Genomic DNA, 12,522 nt, shown 5'->3' with positions numbered 1-12,522 from the left:
CCCTCCGGCCAGGGTGTCCGGTGCTGTGCTGCCCTCTTGTGGGTGAGCTCTTGGCTCGGTCCATAGCGAGGGGCATGGGTCACAGCCGTCCTGGGGGAGGTCTTCCAGCACGTCTCTCCCGCCCCGGGCAGGAGGTCGCAGAATTGATCCGCAAACACAAGGCGATGATGAGGTGTGTCCTGGAAGACGTGCGGCTGGTGGGCTTGCGGCTGGAAGGCGGCACTGTGCTGGCATGGCTGAGGCGAGAGGAGCCTGGCACGGGCTGCGACTGCCGGTGAGTGTGCCCTGGGCAGTAGCCTGCCCGTCAGGGGAAGCCCTATCCGCCACGTGCGACATCTCCGAGGAGTTCAAGCCTCCATTCTTGCGACAGACACACTGTGACCGACCAAAGGAAAGCCCAGCAGCCCCTTGGCTCGAGTGGCAGCAGCTCATAGGCCTGTTTACGGCCCTGCTCAGGCTGGAGCTCCTCTGGGGCTCCTGCCTCTGTCAGACATAGAAAGAGTGCAGTCGTGTTTGTAAACAGGTGGTCGCCAACGGGAGATCCCCAGGGCCTGGCTGTGAACAGACAGCCAAGTGATCAGGGCGTGCCTTCTCTTTCCAGAGACGCCATCGAGGCTGCCTCCAGGCTGTACAACCAAGTGGACGAGGAGGTCCACAGGCTGGTCCTCACCTCCAACAGGTGTCTGCAGGAGCTGGAGGGCCTGCAGGAACTGAAGGTGCTCCAGGAGGGAGGAGACCGGGTCAGTGTCCGGGGAGGTGACCAGTCAGGACTCCGGGGGGAGGTGACCAGGTCAGTGTCCAGGGAGGTGACCAGTCAGGACTCCAGGGGGTACAGGATACGTTAGTCTTTGCCACCTGATATAACCAATGTAACCCTCGTTATTTTAATCCAGATTTTCTTTATATACGTATGCATATAAGGCTTTTTGAGAGCTTACATGCATTTTCAAGTAAAACCCCTATTACGTGTCGACCACTGTCCCATGCCCCACGTTAATGAACATGAGGCCAGGAGCCCCCGCATAGCCGGCAACATAGGGTGACATGAAGACGGTCACCCTCAGGTGTCAGATGACCATGGGGCACTGGGGTGGGCCAGTCACCGGTCTCCCGGCTGGATGGCCAGCAGGCACCCCATGTGTTTCCGTCCCTGGGCTTCCTGCAAATAAAGCCAGCTCCCGCTGTGGGCAGCAGGGGGCCCGAGCTGTGAGAGTTGGTGACCCAGCTGGTCCAGGCTGCAGAGGAGCAGAAGGCTGTCGCCACCGGGGCAGGGAGCATGGACCAGCACTTGCCTGACCCGGGCGGGCCCTGCCTGGGGCTCCTCTGTCCTGTAGGACGTCCTGGGGTGTGTCCCCCCCCCCATCTTGTGAGGCCTGCTGCTCTCTGTTTTATTATACTTTCCAGAGGGCAGGGTGGAAGCTAAGGCCTGCTTATCTGACGATGTCTTTTTCCATCCTCGTGTTTCTCAGTAGTTTATTTTCTCCCCGGAAGCAGAGGCGCTGTTTCCAGGCACTTAGCCTCAGTCGGCTCTGCTCTGCCCTCAGCCTTGGTCCATGTCCTGCTTCTCCCTGGACATTGTCACCTCTGGTCCTCACGGCGCCTTGAAGGCTCCTCCTTTGCCAGCCTCCTCCTTTGCTCTGGGAATTCTGGGGTTCCTTGATGAGCACTCCGGTTCCTGAATTCCATGCTTCCCACTAGTTCCTGCTTCTCTTCCTGCTCCACTGGCCGTGTCACTGGCCTTTCCCATTACTTTCAGCGTAGTTTTTCTCTACTTTGTCTTCTAACCTCCCTTGCTTCTACTCTAACATTTTAAGACTCCATGGAATTGTTGTGTGTTTATTCCTGTCAATGGCCCTTCTTTAAGGCACCTGACTTGCTCTTGGCTAAAATACTGACTGTGGTGTCTGCCCAGCCCCTGGCCCCTCCAGGGTGTTTCTGCAGGCTTGTCTGGTTTCTCTCTCTCTCTCTTTTTCAAGGCCGCACCTGCAGCGCATGGAAGTTCCCAGATTAGGGGTCGAATAAGAGCTGCAGCTGCTGGCCTACGCCACTGCCACAGCAACACAGGATCTGAGCCAACTCTGTGACCTATACCGCAACCCACATCAACGCTGGATCCCAGGGGTTGAACCAGCATCCTCATGGATCCTAGTTGGATTTGTTTCCACTGAACCACAACGAGAGCTCTGTTTTCCTGGCTTCTCTTTTTCATGCCGGAGCCTCTCCTGGGTGATCCTGGATTGCCCGTCCAGGTCACCAGTGGGGCTGGAGGTGCCCTGCGCGCCCCTCCTTCCTCCAGAGGGAGGGCCTGGCTGCAAGTCAGGGCAGTGTCCTCTTGACCCCCTGCCCGCCTCACCCTCCGAGGAGAACCCCACAGGCCCTGCAGGTTTGGGGGGGCAGTATGCACGTGGGGCTGCCGCCTCTCCACAACCCCTCAGCTTCCCTCACCTCTTCCTCCTGCTCAGGACACCCCAGGGCCCCCCGCCCCTCCTTCCCAGCCCCTCTGCTGTCCCATCCTTTATATCTTGAGAGACCTTACTGAGGCTTTAGCTGTGTTTCAGGTCTCAGTCTGCCATCTTCACCCAAAATTAAACATGCTTAAAAATTGGATTGTCCTGGGAAGTAGGTTTGACCAGAGTGAGATCTTACTGCATGGGCTGGTCCGGTTGCCCCCGGGGGGCGACCTCCCTTCCCACAGGTGTCCTGGGCTCCCCCTGCCATTGGCTCCTGCAGGCCTCGCTAGCACCACATCCTCCACAGTTTGTGACTGCGTGTGAATTCGCAGGCGGGGATGGGGGGTCAGAGCTCACATTCTCTGAGGTTTGCACACGTCTGCCAGTGGCTCCTCAGACACCTCTGGAGGCCCACTTTCTCGCTGGCCGATCTGACAGGTGAAGATAAAGTGTCTCATCATCATTTTTATGCTGCAGTCAAACTTTTCCTTCATACATTTAGTGGTTATTTTTATTTATTTTCTAATAAATTGCTTTTTCATGTGCTTGGCTACTTTCTCTACAGTTCCACTGTGCTACTTCTGATCCTTAGATTGTGTAGCAAATATTAGTAATTTATAATTTGTCCTTTAACTTTGCATATGTGGGGCTTTTTTGGTCTTTTTTGTCTTTTTAGGGCTGCACTTGCAGCATATGGAAGTTCCCAAGCTAGGAGTCGAATCAGAGCTGTAGCACCGGCCTACACCACAACCACAGCAATATGGGATCCGAGCCGTGTCTGCAACCTACACCACAGCTCATGGCAACACCGGATCTTAACCCACTGAGCAAGGCCAGGGATCAAACCTGCGTCCTCATGGATGCAAGTCAGATTCATTTCCGCTGAGCTATGACGGGAACTCCCTGCTTGTGTTTTAAATGGCCTTTCCTACCTTAAGGGTATAGAACAACAAATGAATTCCACCCTAAGACTTTTGTGGTTTGAATTTTTCCATTTAATTCTTCAGACCGACTAGAATTGGTTTTTTCTAGTTGGAGGTTGGAAACGGGACTCTGCCTCTGAGGCGCCCCTGCTCCCCTGACCCTCTCCCGTTCTCTGCCCAGCGGTTCTAGGTTTCATGGTTTCCATGGTTTTTCCCATGATTCTTTCCACAAAGAGCACACACCCCGATCTCTCTCCTCTGCTTGTACATCTGAGGTGGTGGTTGTGGACCCAGCCTGATCCCTCTTTTCAGTAGCAGACCTCTTCCTGGGCATCTAATGACCAGGTGCCCCGTCTTCGCTCTTCGACAAGAGCCACTCAGGAAAACACAGGGCTTTCCCTTCGACACTCTCCCTGGGACCACGATGCTGCCACGGCAGCTGCATCTCCAGAGCGCTGAGCCCGACCTCGTGGCCGAGTGGTGCGGGCAGGCCTGCCGCTGTCCATCTCTCCCAGGAGACCCCCAAGAGCCCCAGCGCCACTGGCCTAAAGAACATCTCTGGGGTTTGCGTAGCATAGTAACGAGTGTCACGACAGGATCCCTTTTTCTTTTTTTTTTATAATTTATTTTTATTTTTAATTTTTTTTGTCTTTTTTTAGGGCCATACCATGGCATATGGAGGGTCCCAGGCTAGGGGTTGAATCGGAGCTGCAGCTGCCAGACTATACCACAGCCACAGCAACACAGGATCCGAGCTGCATCTGCGACCTACACCACAGCTCACGGCAATGCCGGATCTTTAACCCACTGAGCAAGGCCAGGGGTCACACCCGCAACCTCATGGATCCTAGTCAGGTTTGTTAACCACTGCGCCACAACGGGAACTCCTGGATCCTTTTTTCAGTGATCTGAATTTCCATCCCCAACAATGAAAATAGTTATAAACTTGAGCCACAGAGGCTTGGGGTCGTCCCTCCCCACCTGGGGCGCGTTCACTCCCACCCACAGACTGAAGAAACACGAGGGTGGGGACAGTGGTTCCAGCTGAGGCGTGTGAGTCTCGTTGCTGTGGTTACTGAGGATGCTCTCAGAAGTGGCCATCAGGACCAGGCGTGTGGCTGCGGGGACCAGGGGCACCAGCCCTGAGGTGGCATCTGACACCTCCTGTCCTCCGAAATCTTAGAGCCAGAGCCTTTCACACATTTCACAGTAACACCTTCTTTTCCTGCGTGGATTAAATCGTGGTTTGGAGAAGAACAAGAGCAATTCCTCAAGCCACTGGAGCTGCTCGCTGGGGAACAAGAAAGCTCTCTGGGGCAGGCTGACGGCGGGTGCTGCTGGGCACTTGCCGGAATGCTGAGGGGTGGCTGGGGCTTGTTCTGACTGTTTGCTCCTTGGGCCACAGCGATGTCACTGGGAAGGACTGCAGCTGATGGCAAAGGACTTGCGAGGCACAGAGGACGGGACCCAGGACTTCAGAAGGTGTCCGAGCCCCATGGCCGGCCCGGCTGAGCAGAGGGAGGGAGGCCAGGCCCGCCTGGCTGAGTTCTGCGAGACGGTACACGCATCCACGCTGTGCCTCCTGGGGACACGCGTGAGCGCCCTGTCCCCTTGCTGCGGACCCTGGACATTCGGAGGGCACCTGGGCAGGCCTGAGCGGGTCCCGCTCTGGGACAGTGGCAGCACCCCGTCAGACCACCCCACTTTCCCTAGGCCTGTGGGAGTTTATTTATGTACCCAGCAGGCCACAGGGACCCTCAAGACCCAGAATGATCGCTGCAGCCCAGCAGCACCTGCACACTCGCCAGCCCTAAAATTGCTCACTGTTAGGGTGCCGGGGTCAGAGCCCTCAGGAGCACAGAATCCACGGGGCCAGGCAGGCCAGGAACTCTGGCCACTGTCACTATCCCTTGGCTCCCACACCAGGCAGAGATGGGGACTGTTTCACGGTCTTTCCAGCCCTGATGGTCCAGTGTGGCCGGCAGCTGCCCTCACGGGCAGAGGGTCTTCTTCTTGCTCTGGCCTCTGGCTCACCCTGGTCAGCAGAACAAGCAGGACCTGAGTTTACCCAGGACCCCGGGTGGAGTCCACCGAGTCCACATTGGCTGTGACCACCTTCACTGTGCTGACCAGTGCCCTCCTTTGCTGTGCAGGTGAGTGGGTGGACACCACGGCGCAGTGCGCCCCTCGAGCACCTGGGCCCAGAGCTGGCCGCCGAGGATCTGAAGAGCTGTCTCCAGGAGGCCAAACGGAGCTTCCCCAGGATGAGCGAGGTGGTGGCTGGCGGTGACTTGTGGCTGCAGACTGGAGTCCATTGGCAAGAGGCCCTTGGAGAGGCAGCCCCCAGCCCTGGCACCCCACCCCTGGGCCGGAACCCCCTGAAGCACGAGGGGCGGCCCCTGGCACCTTCTTGGACCCCCCTGGGCTGCACTGGAGAATGGGCCCACCTGCTGCCCAGCCTTGCTGGACAAGTGGCTCTGTGTGGGTGGGAGGGTGAGTGCCTGGGCCCAGGTGTACTTGCCCAGGACCCCGGCTCCACCTGCTCCTCCGAGCCCATGCAGACACCCACTGTCCACCCCAGGAAGCATCCAACGAGAAAGGTGACAAGGAAGACACAAAGCTTTGAGATTCCTCAGCTCGATGCAGACCACAGGGACTCCCACTGGCTGGGTCACACCGGGGTCTTTATTGAAGGCCTGGAGGTGACCAGCGCCGTGGCCTCCGAGAAGCTTCCCCACTGAGGCCACATGCCAAGCGCACTTCCGTGCCTCGGAACCAGAGTCTGTCCTCTCCCTCCAGGACCCACCCCCCGAGGATGGGAGGGCGCGAGCAGAGAGGCGAGGCGGAGGCCCTCCAGCTTATGGGCGCGGGGGTCCGTGGGGACGCTTAAGTGCACTGCCGCATGTGGGAGGTTCACAGACGCCCCTCCAGGCCCACCTGTGGGGTCCAGGCTGAAATACGTTTGATTTTAAGCAAGGCATCAGTGACCTCCCCGTGCTGAGTGAGAAAGGAGTTCCTGAAGCCCGCCGCCTTCCTCAGGGTTTGTCCCACACACCCAGTCTGGTGGTTCAACAATCCACTCTTGTTATTTAGAACCCATTTATAGAAAACGACAATAGGCAAGTCAAGCCCACAATATAAAGAAATTACCTCAAAGACAGCTTTTCTAAAAAAATCTCCAAGTGTCAAGGTAAGAAGCGTGTACCCATTTATCTGTTGCCCAAATAAAGAGGTCCATTTAGTTTGTTACACCTTTAGGAAGCTGCGTGCAGAAAAACACATTTTCTTAAATGTTTGAATAAAAAGAGCACAAGGCCCTCCCCAACCCCAGTGACAGTGATGCTGGCCTACTGGGCTCTTTGTTCCTGTTTATAGTGACTCCTGGGCTGGAGGGACCACCTCCTCCTTTTCTTTGCTCTTTGATGGGTCCATGTTTGTTTCCTCCGGAAGGCAGCTTGGATCTGAGCTGGGATGGTTACGCAGTGCTCTTCTGAAACAGCTTTCACCTGCCTGGTTAAAGGCAGAGCCCTGCGGGATGGGAGGCAGCAGGGAGAGGTGTGGGTTTGTGGGCAGCCTTCCAGCTCTTTGGAGGGTTTGGGGACAGCAGAAGAGAGAGGTGGGGCGTTCACTCAGGGTGGACGTCCTGGGTCGGGGAGGGAGCAGGTGTGGGAAGCTGTCCTGCCTTTGTCGCTGGGAACTGGTCCGCCTTCTTGTCTTCATTGTCCTCACACCGCTCCCCCAACCCCAGCCCAAGTCTGGACTCTGCGCAGCCCGCAAGGGAGTGAGTCCTCCTCAGCCACCAGGGCTGGGGCTGGGAGCTCCGCATAAACCATCCTCCCAGGAAACTCAGACCTCCCGCCAGTGGTCCAGAGGTGGTCTAGCCAGCGGTCATGTCTCACCACATCTCTAGGCTCTGTGAGCCAATTTCCATTTACTTGGTCCAAGTCCCCAGACCACTCTGGTGTGTGTTTTGTTTCTGAATATTGAAGAATGACACTTGTTTCCAGTGGGTATGGACGGGAGGTGACTTGGAGGCCAAGCCTGGGTGCCAGGCCCTGGGTAACGGCTGGGTGTGCAGCACTGCTGCCGGGGGCTCCTGGCTGCTGACCAGCAGAGGGCGCTGTCTCCCCAGAAACAAGGAGCACCTGTACCGTCCGCTCTGCTGGCCTGCAAGCAGGGTGAACTCAGCACTGACACCATTCTGGTGTGTTTCCTATCATCAGTTGCTTTTTTTTTTGGAAAATTAAAAAAAGAAAGAAAGAAAGATGAATAAATGCAGGGGAAAATCTGCCAATTCCCACTGTGATTAGGACCAAGTAGTTTGAGGAAGTTGCTGGTGGGAGGCTAGCAAACAGGAGGGAAAGGCAATGAGCTTTGGGGTAGGGGGGACAGTTCACCAGCAGACCTCCTCTCGATGCCCTGATGAAGAGCCTTCAAAGTGCAGAGACACGCGGCCAGTCAGGGAAGAGCCGTCTGCCGCTGTCCATCTCCACTCTGCCCTGGCCCCCGGCCCTGACTTCTGGCTTCTCTGCGTCTGGGTCAGATGTCACTATGGAAGCTGACTTTTTGGGAACACTTGTGGGAGGTTACTGGCCTGTGTGCATCAGAAACCTGTTTTCTCTAATCTCCAGCACGGCCTTCTTGGTGGAGGGTCTGCTGGACTGTTCAGGTCTTCCTCCTGCCAGAGCTGCCCCTGGAGAGGGCACCAGAGTCCAACCATCTGGACACAGGGCAAAGTCAGGGAGCCTGAGAGTCTCCTGTCAGCTGCCACAGGGACCTCTCCCCTGAAAAGGCCGTGATCAGCAGGAGAGAAGTGTTTATGCTGCAGCTTTCCTTCTGCTGTGACCCTCCCCTGCGCCTCTGGTTTTTTCTTACATCCCCATCAAAGGATCAGCCCAGCACCAGCAGGCAGGTGACCCCAGGTACAGAGCTTACTCCAAGCATCCGTCGCCAAAGAGAGGAAACGTAGGGGAGAGAGTGTTCATGTGCGTCTCCCGCCGAGCACAACGGGGTTCATTGCTCTGGAGTTTCAGTCTCTCGCTTCTTCCGAGGCAGGAACAATGCTGATGGAGCGGCTCGTGAGGCTGGCGGCGTGACCTGAGTGTCCCTCCAGCTCTCTGTCTTCCAGCAGCCGACCACAGTGCGTGATGGCCGAGATGGTCTCACGGGGAGGGAGTATGTTAGGTCCTTGAGATACGTCATCGACAGCTGTTTCCCAAAACTGGAAAGGGCAGACCTGCACCAGGACCTTCGAGGGAAGCGCAGCCTCCTTTTCAGCAACTGGAAGAAGTTCTATGCCTTCCGCTGCCGGCACTGCCCCGGGGAGCTGGAGCGCTGCTGCTGCTGGCACTGCCCCTGGGCCGTGGCCCACGGGTTCCTGGGACATGTGAGTCCCCTGGGCCCTGCTCGTGCTGGAGAGGCCCACGTTTTAGGCCTGTGGATCCCTGCGTCCAGGTCAGGAGGTGTGTCCCAAACAGTCACCACTGTCCACAAGGAGAGCCCAGGGCAGACACTCACCCTCCGTGTCAGGGGATGGAGCCCTTGTGGAGAGCCCCATGGAGCCGGGGCTGCTGCTGTGTCATCACCTGATCTGCCCACAGCCCGCCCCTCACCTCTCAATGCTAAATGGCCAAAAGCAACCTCCACACTCAGTTTGTTCTGTGCACATAGGAAGCCCACCTGGTCCCCGTCACAGTCCTCCTGTGAGCCTACCCGGCTCCCCTTCCCGATAGGCCCCAGGCCCGCCTGACAGCTCTGAGAGCCACATGGACGGGCAGATTGGTCTGAGGAGACCTGTGGTTTTGATGGGTCTCTTCTCAACCGTGAATATTAGGTCTTTAATAAAAGTCTTAATTTGCTCTGAAAAGAACTAACCAATCACTTGTTCTTTGAACAAGTAGTTACCAAGCAGTTTGGGGCAGGGAGGCAGCATCCGTGCTGCAGGCAGGTGACACTTTGCTTCATTATTTATTATCAAATGTGAATGACCACAGCGAAAACACCCATGCATGAAAGAAATCCCACGTGTTGCATCTTCTCAGTTGTTTCTTAAAAAGTGCATTTAGCCAGAATGTGCAACTTCCACGTTGCTTTATGTTGACAGCAGTCTTGAGAATTAAAAGTTTAGACGACCTGGGTTCCTGTTACTGAATATTTCAAAGCCCCCCAGGCCCGCCCTCTGAGCACACCTCCTGCCTTGTCTCCAAACTCCATACCTGGAGTCCAATTCTAGAACTCTGGCCTTGGCCCCAGGAGCTCCCGCCACACTTAGGGAGCTGACAGTCTAATGATGGTAGTGGGACCACCAGGGCTGGGCCAGGTTCTGACCTCAGGGCCATGCCCTCCCTTTGCAGGAAGAGCAGTTTGGATGTGCTTGCTCTACAGCAAGCACAAGCTCCTGTTGGATGCCCTGCTCCGCAGCAGCGGCAACGCCTTCATCCAGGTTGTCCTCCCAGCCCACGAGCTGTGCCGGGCCAGCCTGACCCTCATGCCCGGCCTTGCAGGACAGGCAGTGGGAGCTGGGCAACAGGATGGACCTCGCCTTCTACCTGCTGAGGCCCGTACAGCGCATGGCCAAGTACGCACTGCTGCTCCGGGACCTGGAAGAGGCCGCCCGCTGCCCCGCCCGTGAGCAGGAGCTGGGGGAGCTGCGGGCCACAGAGGACGTGATCCGCTTCCAGCTGTGCCTCGGCAACCATCTGCTGGCCATGGATGCCATGCGCGGCTGCGACGTGAGTGCCCGAGGTCCTGGTGGCCTGGAGCGGGCCTGCGGGGAGGGCTTCAGGCTTGAGCCCCCCACCCCCACCCCCGCCCCCGGCCAACAGGGCGCCATCTAGAGGGGGAGGGGAGGGAACGGAACTCCTGGGGGAGGCAGTCAGAGCCGCGGCCACCGCAGGAAACGCAGGCAGGTTCTAAAGGCTAAATGTTGGCTTGTTGGGCTATTTTTAAATAACTGGATGCGGAAAAAATTGAGCTTGGCTTTGGGCCTGGACCTGCAGATTCACCTCTACTGAGGGGGTAGGGGTGAGGCCAGGAGGAGGAGACCTCCCCCAGGAGGACAGCCGCGGAATTCCCTGCTCTGGGTGACAAAGCAGGTGCCTCGCTAAAGCGGCATTAAGAGTTTCAAGACAACAGACCAGCCGCAGGTGCTCAACCCCAGAACTCCATGCAGTGAGCTCAGCAGAGTGACTTGGGACAGCTCGGGCATCACCCAGGACAGGGCCGTCCACGGAAGGGAAGTGTGGGGATCCCCCCATGCAGCCGTCACAGAGCTCCAGGCGCCGCAGTGAACGTTTACCCACAGTGAGTGAGCTCCAGCGCCACATCCAAAGGGGACTCAGTTAAAATGAACAGAAAGGCTTTCGGGGGGACTAAGTCAAACTGAAGAGAGGGACTCCCACTGTAACCCCCACACGGGAGTGGGGACGTGGGCCTGAGGCGCCCCCAACAAAGGGTTCTGCCCGCACGCCCCAGCCAGTCTCGGATGCTGCCGGCCGTCGGCTCAGTGTGACGCTGGCTTTCCAGAGGCAGCATCTGACCCCACAGGTTGGGGCCTCGACCCCCACTCCACACCAGGTCAAAGTCCAGACATCACATGTGAATCCGGGCCCTCTAAGCCCTCCAGGGGTTAAGTGAGTGATGGAAGAGAGGCTCACAGCGAGGTGCGGGGAAGGGGGTGGGCTGCCCTGCCCCCTCCAAGCAGCACCCTTCCGCACCTCCACGTGTCTGTATCCTGGAAGCTCTCCAAACCTGTCCTCCAGGGTCTGGGTGGAGCTTCATCCTGTAGTCATTGGCTGCTGGTGACTGAGTGGACCTCAGGGATCAGGGCAGGGACCAGGCTGGCTCCCTGCAGGTGGATTTGAAGGAGCAGGGGCAGCTAAGGCACCAGGATGAGCTCCACGTCTGCTGTGGCACGTGTTTCTGTTTGAAGACTCACCTGTTCAGCAAGACCCAGAAGGTGGATGGGGGCCCTGACGTGTACACCTACAAGCGGTCCTTCAAGGCACCGCAGGCCCAGTCGCCGGGGACCAGAGGGAGCACGTGGCATTCATTTTTTCCTGGGCTTCTGTGGCTGAATCTGGGATCCACAGGCCTCAGAAGCGGCCCCTCCAGGCTGGAAAGCAGACGTCTTCTCAGCCAGTGAAGTGTTGCAGGTCTGGGCGGAGGCGGGTAACTGGGGAGGAGGCGTTCCCGTGGCGGGGGGGGGGGGGGTCTCTGGGCGGGGCCCTCACCTGTCAAGCCAGGCAGGCCCCGAGAGCCCCAGGCCATGGCTGCTGCCTGCCAGGGAGCCGTCAGAGGCTCCTGTGAGGAGGCACCAGGGAACCTTTCTGGGGGAAACAGGCCCCAGGAGGGAGCCACTGCTGAGGGGGCGGGAAGGAGACACAGCCCGTCCCCCACGAACCCCTGGCCGGGCCTCATCCGCACCCCTTGGGGTCTGGGGAAAGGGACCCGAGGTGCTGGGGTCAGAGTCAGCCAGAGAGCAGTCAGCTGTCCAAGGAGCAGGGTCTGAGGCCCCTCTGGTCTTGTGGCTCCGGACGACGGAGGTCGGGACGACGGAGAACGTCGGGGACAGCGGCTTGAGGCTTGAGATCTGGTTCCGAGGGCAGCGGAAATCTCAGGACACTACACTCTCCAGGCCAGCTCCTCGGAGGTCGAGACTGCCTGGGCGGCCGCCGTAGAGAAGACCCTGGGCGGCAGGCTCTGCAGCGCTGAGGTGCGGGCAGCGGCTGGAAGGGCCTCTCGCCTGCAGGCTGGGCTCAGTCCGGGCTCGGGGCACCTGTCCAGTGTGGGAGGCCCCCTCGGGTAGCACCCTCTACGAGCTTCCCTCCCGTCAGCGCACAAACACTGCTTAAAACAACACACGAGACCCCTGCACACTCTCCAGAGAAAGGTCTCAGCCCCCTCCGCTCCCAGACTCCCTCAGACCAACTGGGGTCAGCTTTCGGCCCATCCTATTGTCAAGGCCCCCGACCTCCTGGATGCAGGGCTGATGGCCCCACAGGTCAGGGCACCCCGTCTGCTCCTTCATGTCCGCCCTCCTGTCACCTGATTTCATCACTGGACACCTGCGTCTACTCTCAAGGGGTCCGTTTAACCAGGCTGGCTGCTGGAGGTGCCCTCTCCATAGCAACCCCCCAAGCTGGCGCCCC

At 58.1% G+C, this 12,522-nt stretch overlaps 1 protein-coding gene across 1 annotated transcript in view; it reads left to right on the top strand.

Moving 5' to 3' along the window:
• PLEKHG4B (pleckstrin homology and RhoGEF domain containing G4B) overlaps nucleotides 1–12,522 on the top strand; it is a 50,594-nt gene that overhangs the window by 35,078 nt on the left and 2,994 nt on the right. Inside the window, 13 exon segments of the mRNA XM_021076826.1 lie at nucleotides 132–274; nucleotides 602–740; nucleotides 4,779–5,429; nucleotides 5,527–6,100; nucleotides 6,103–6,260; nucleotides 8,502–8,759; nucleotides 9,727–9,742; nucleotides 9,745–9,815; nucleotides 9,877–10,104; nucleotides 11,226–11,384; nucleotides 11,917–11,992; nucleotides 11,995–12,060; nucleotides 12,063–12,086. Of these exon segments, the coding sequence (XP_020932485.1) occupies nucleotides 132–274; nucleotides 602–740; nucleotides 4,779–5,429; nucleotides 5,527–6,100; nucleotides 6,103–6,260; nucleotides 8,502–8,759; nucleotides 9,727–9,742; nucleotides 9,745–9,815; nucleotides 9,877–10,104; nucleotides 11,226–11,384; nucleotides 11,917–11,992; nucleotides 11,995–12,060; nucleotides 12,063–12,086 (2,563 nt within the window).

This window comes from Sus scrofa, chromosome 16 (genome assembly GCF_000003025.6).
Source record: "Sus scrofa isolate TJ Tabasco breed Duroc chromosome 16, Sscrofa11.1, whole genome shotgun sequence".
NCBI lineage: Eukaryota > Metazoa > Chordata > Mammalia > Artiodactyla > Suidae > Sus > Sus scrofa.
This window is presented reverse-complemented; position numbering and strand designations above follow the sequence as displayed.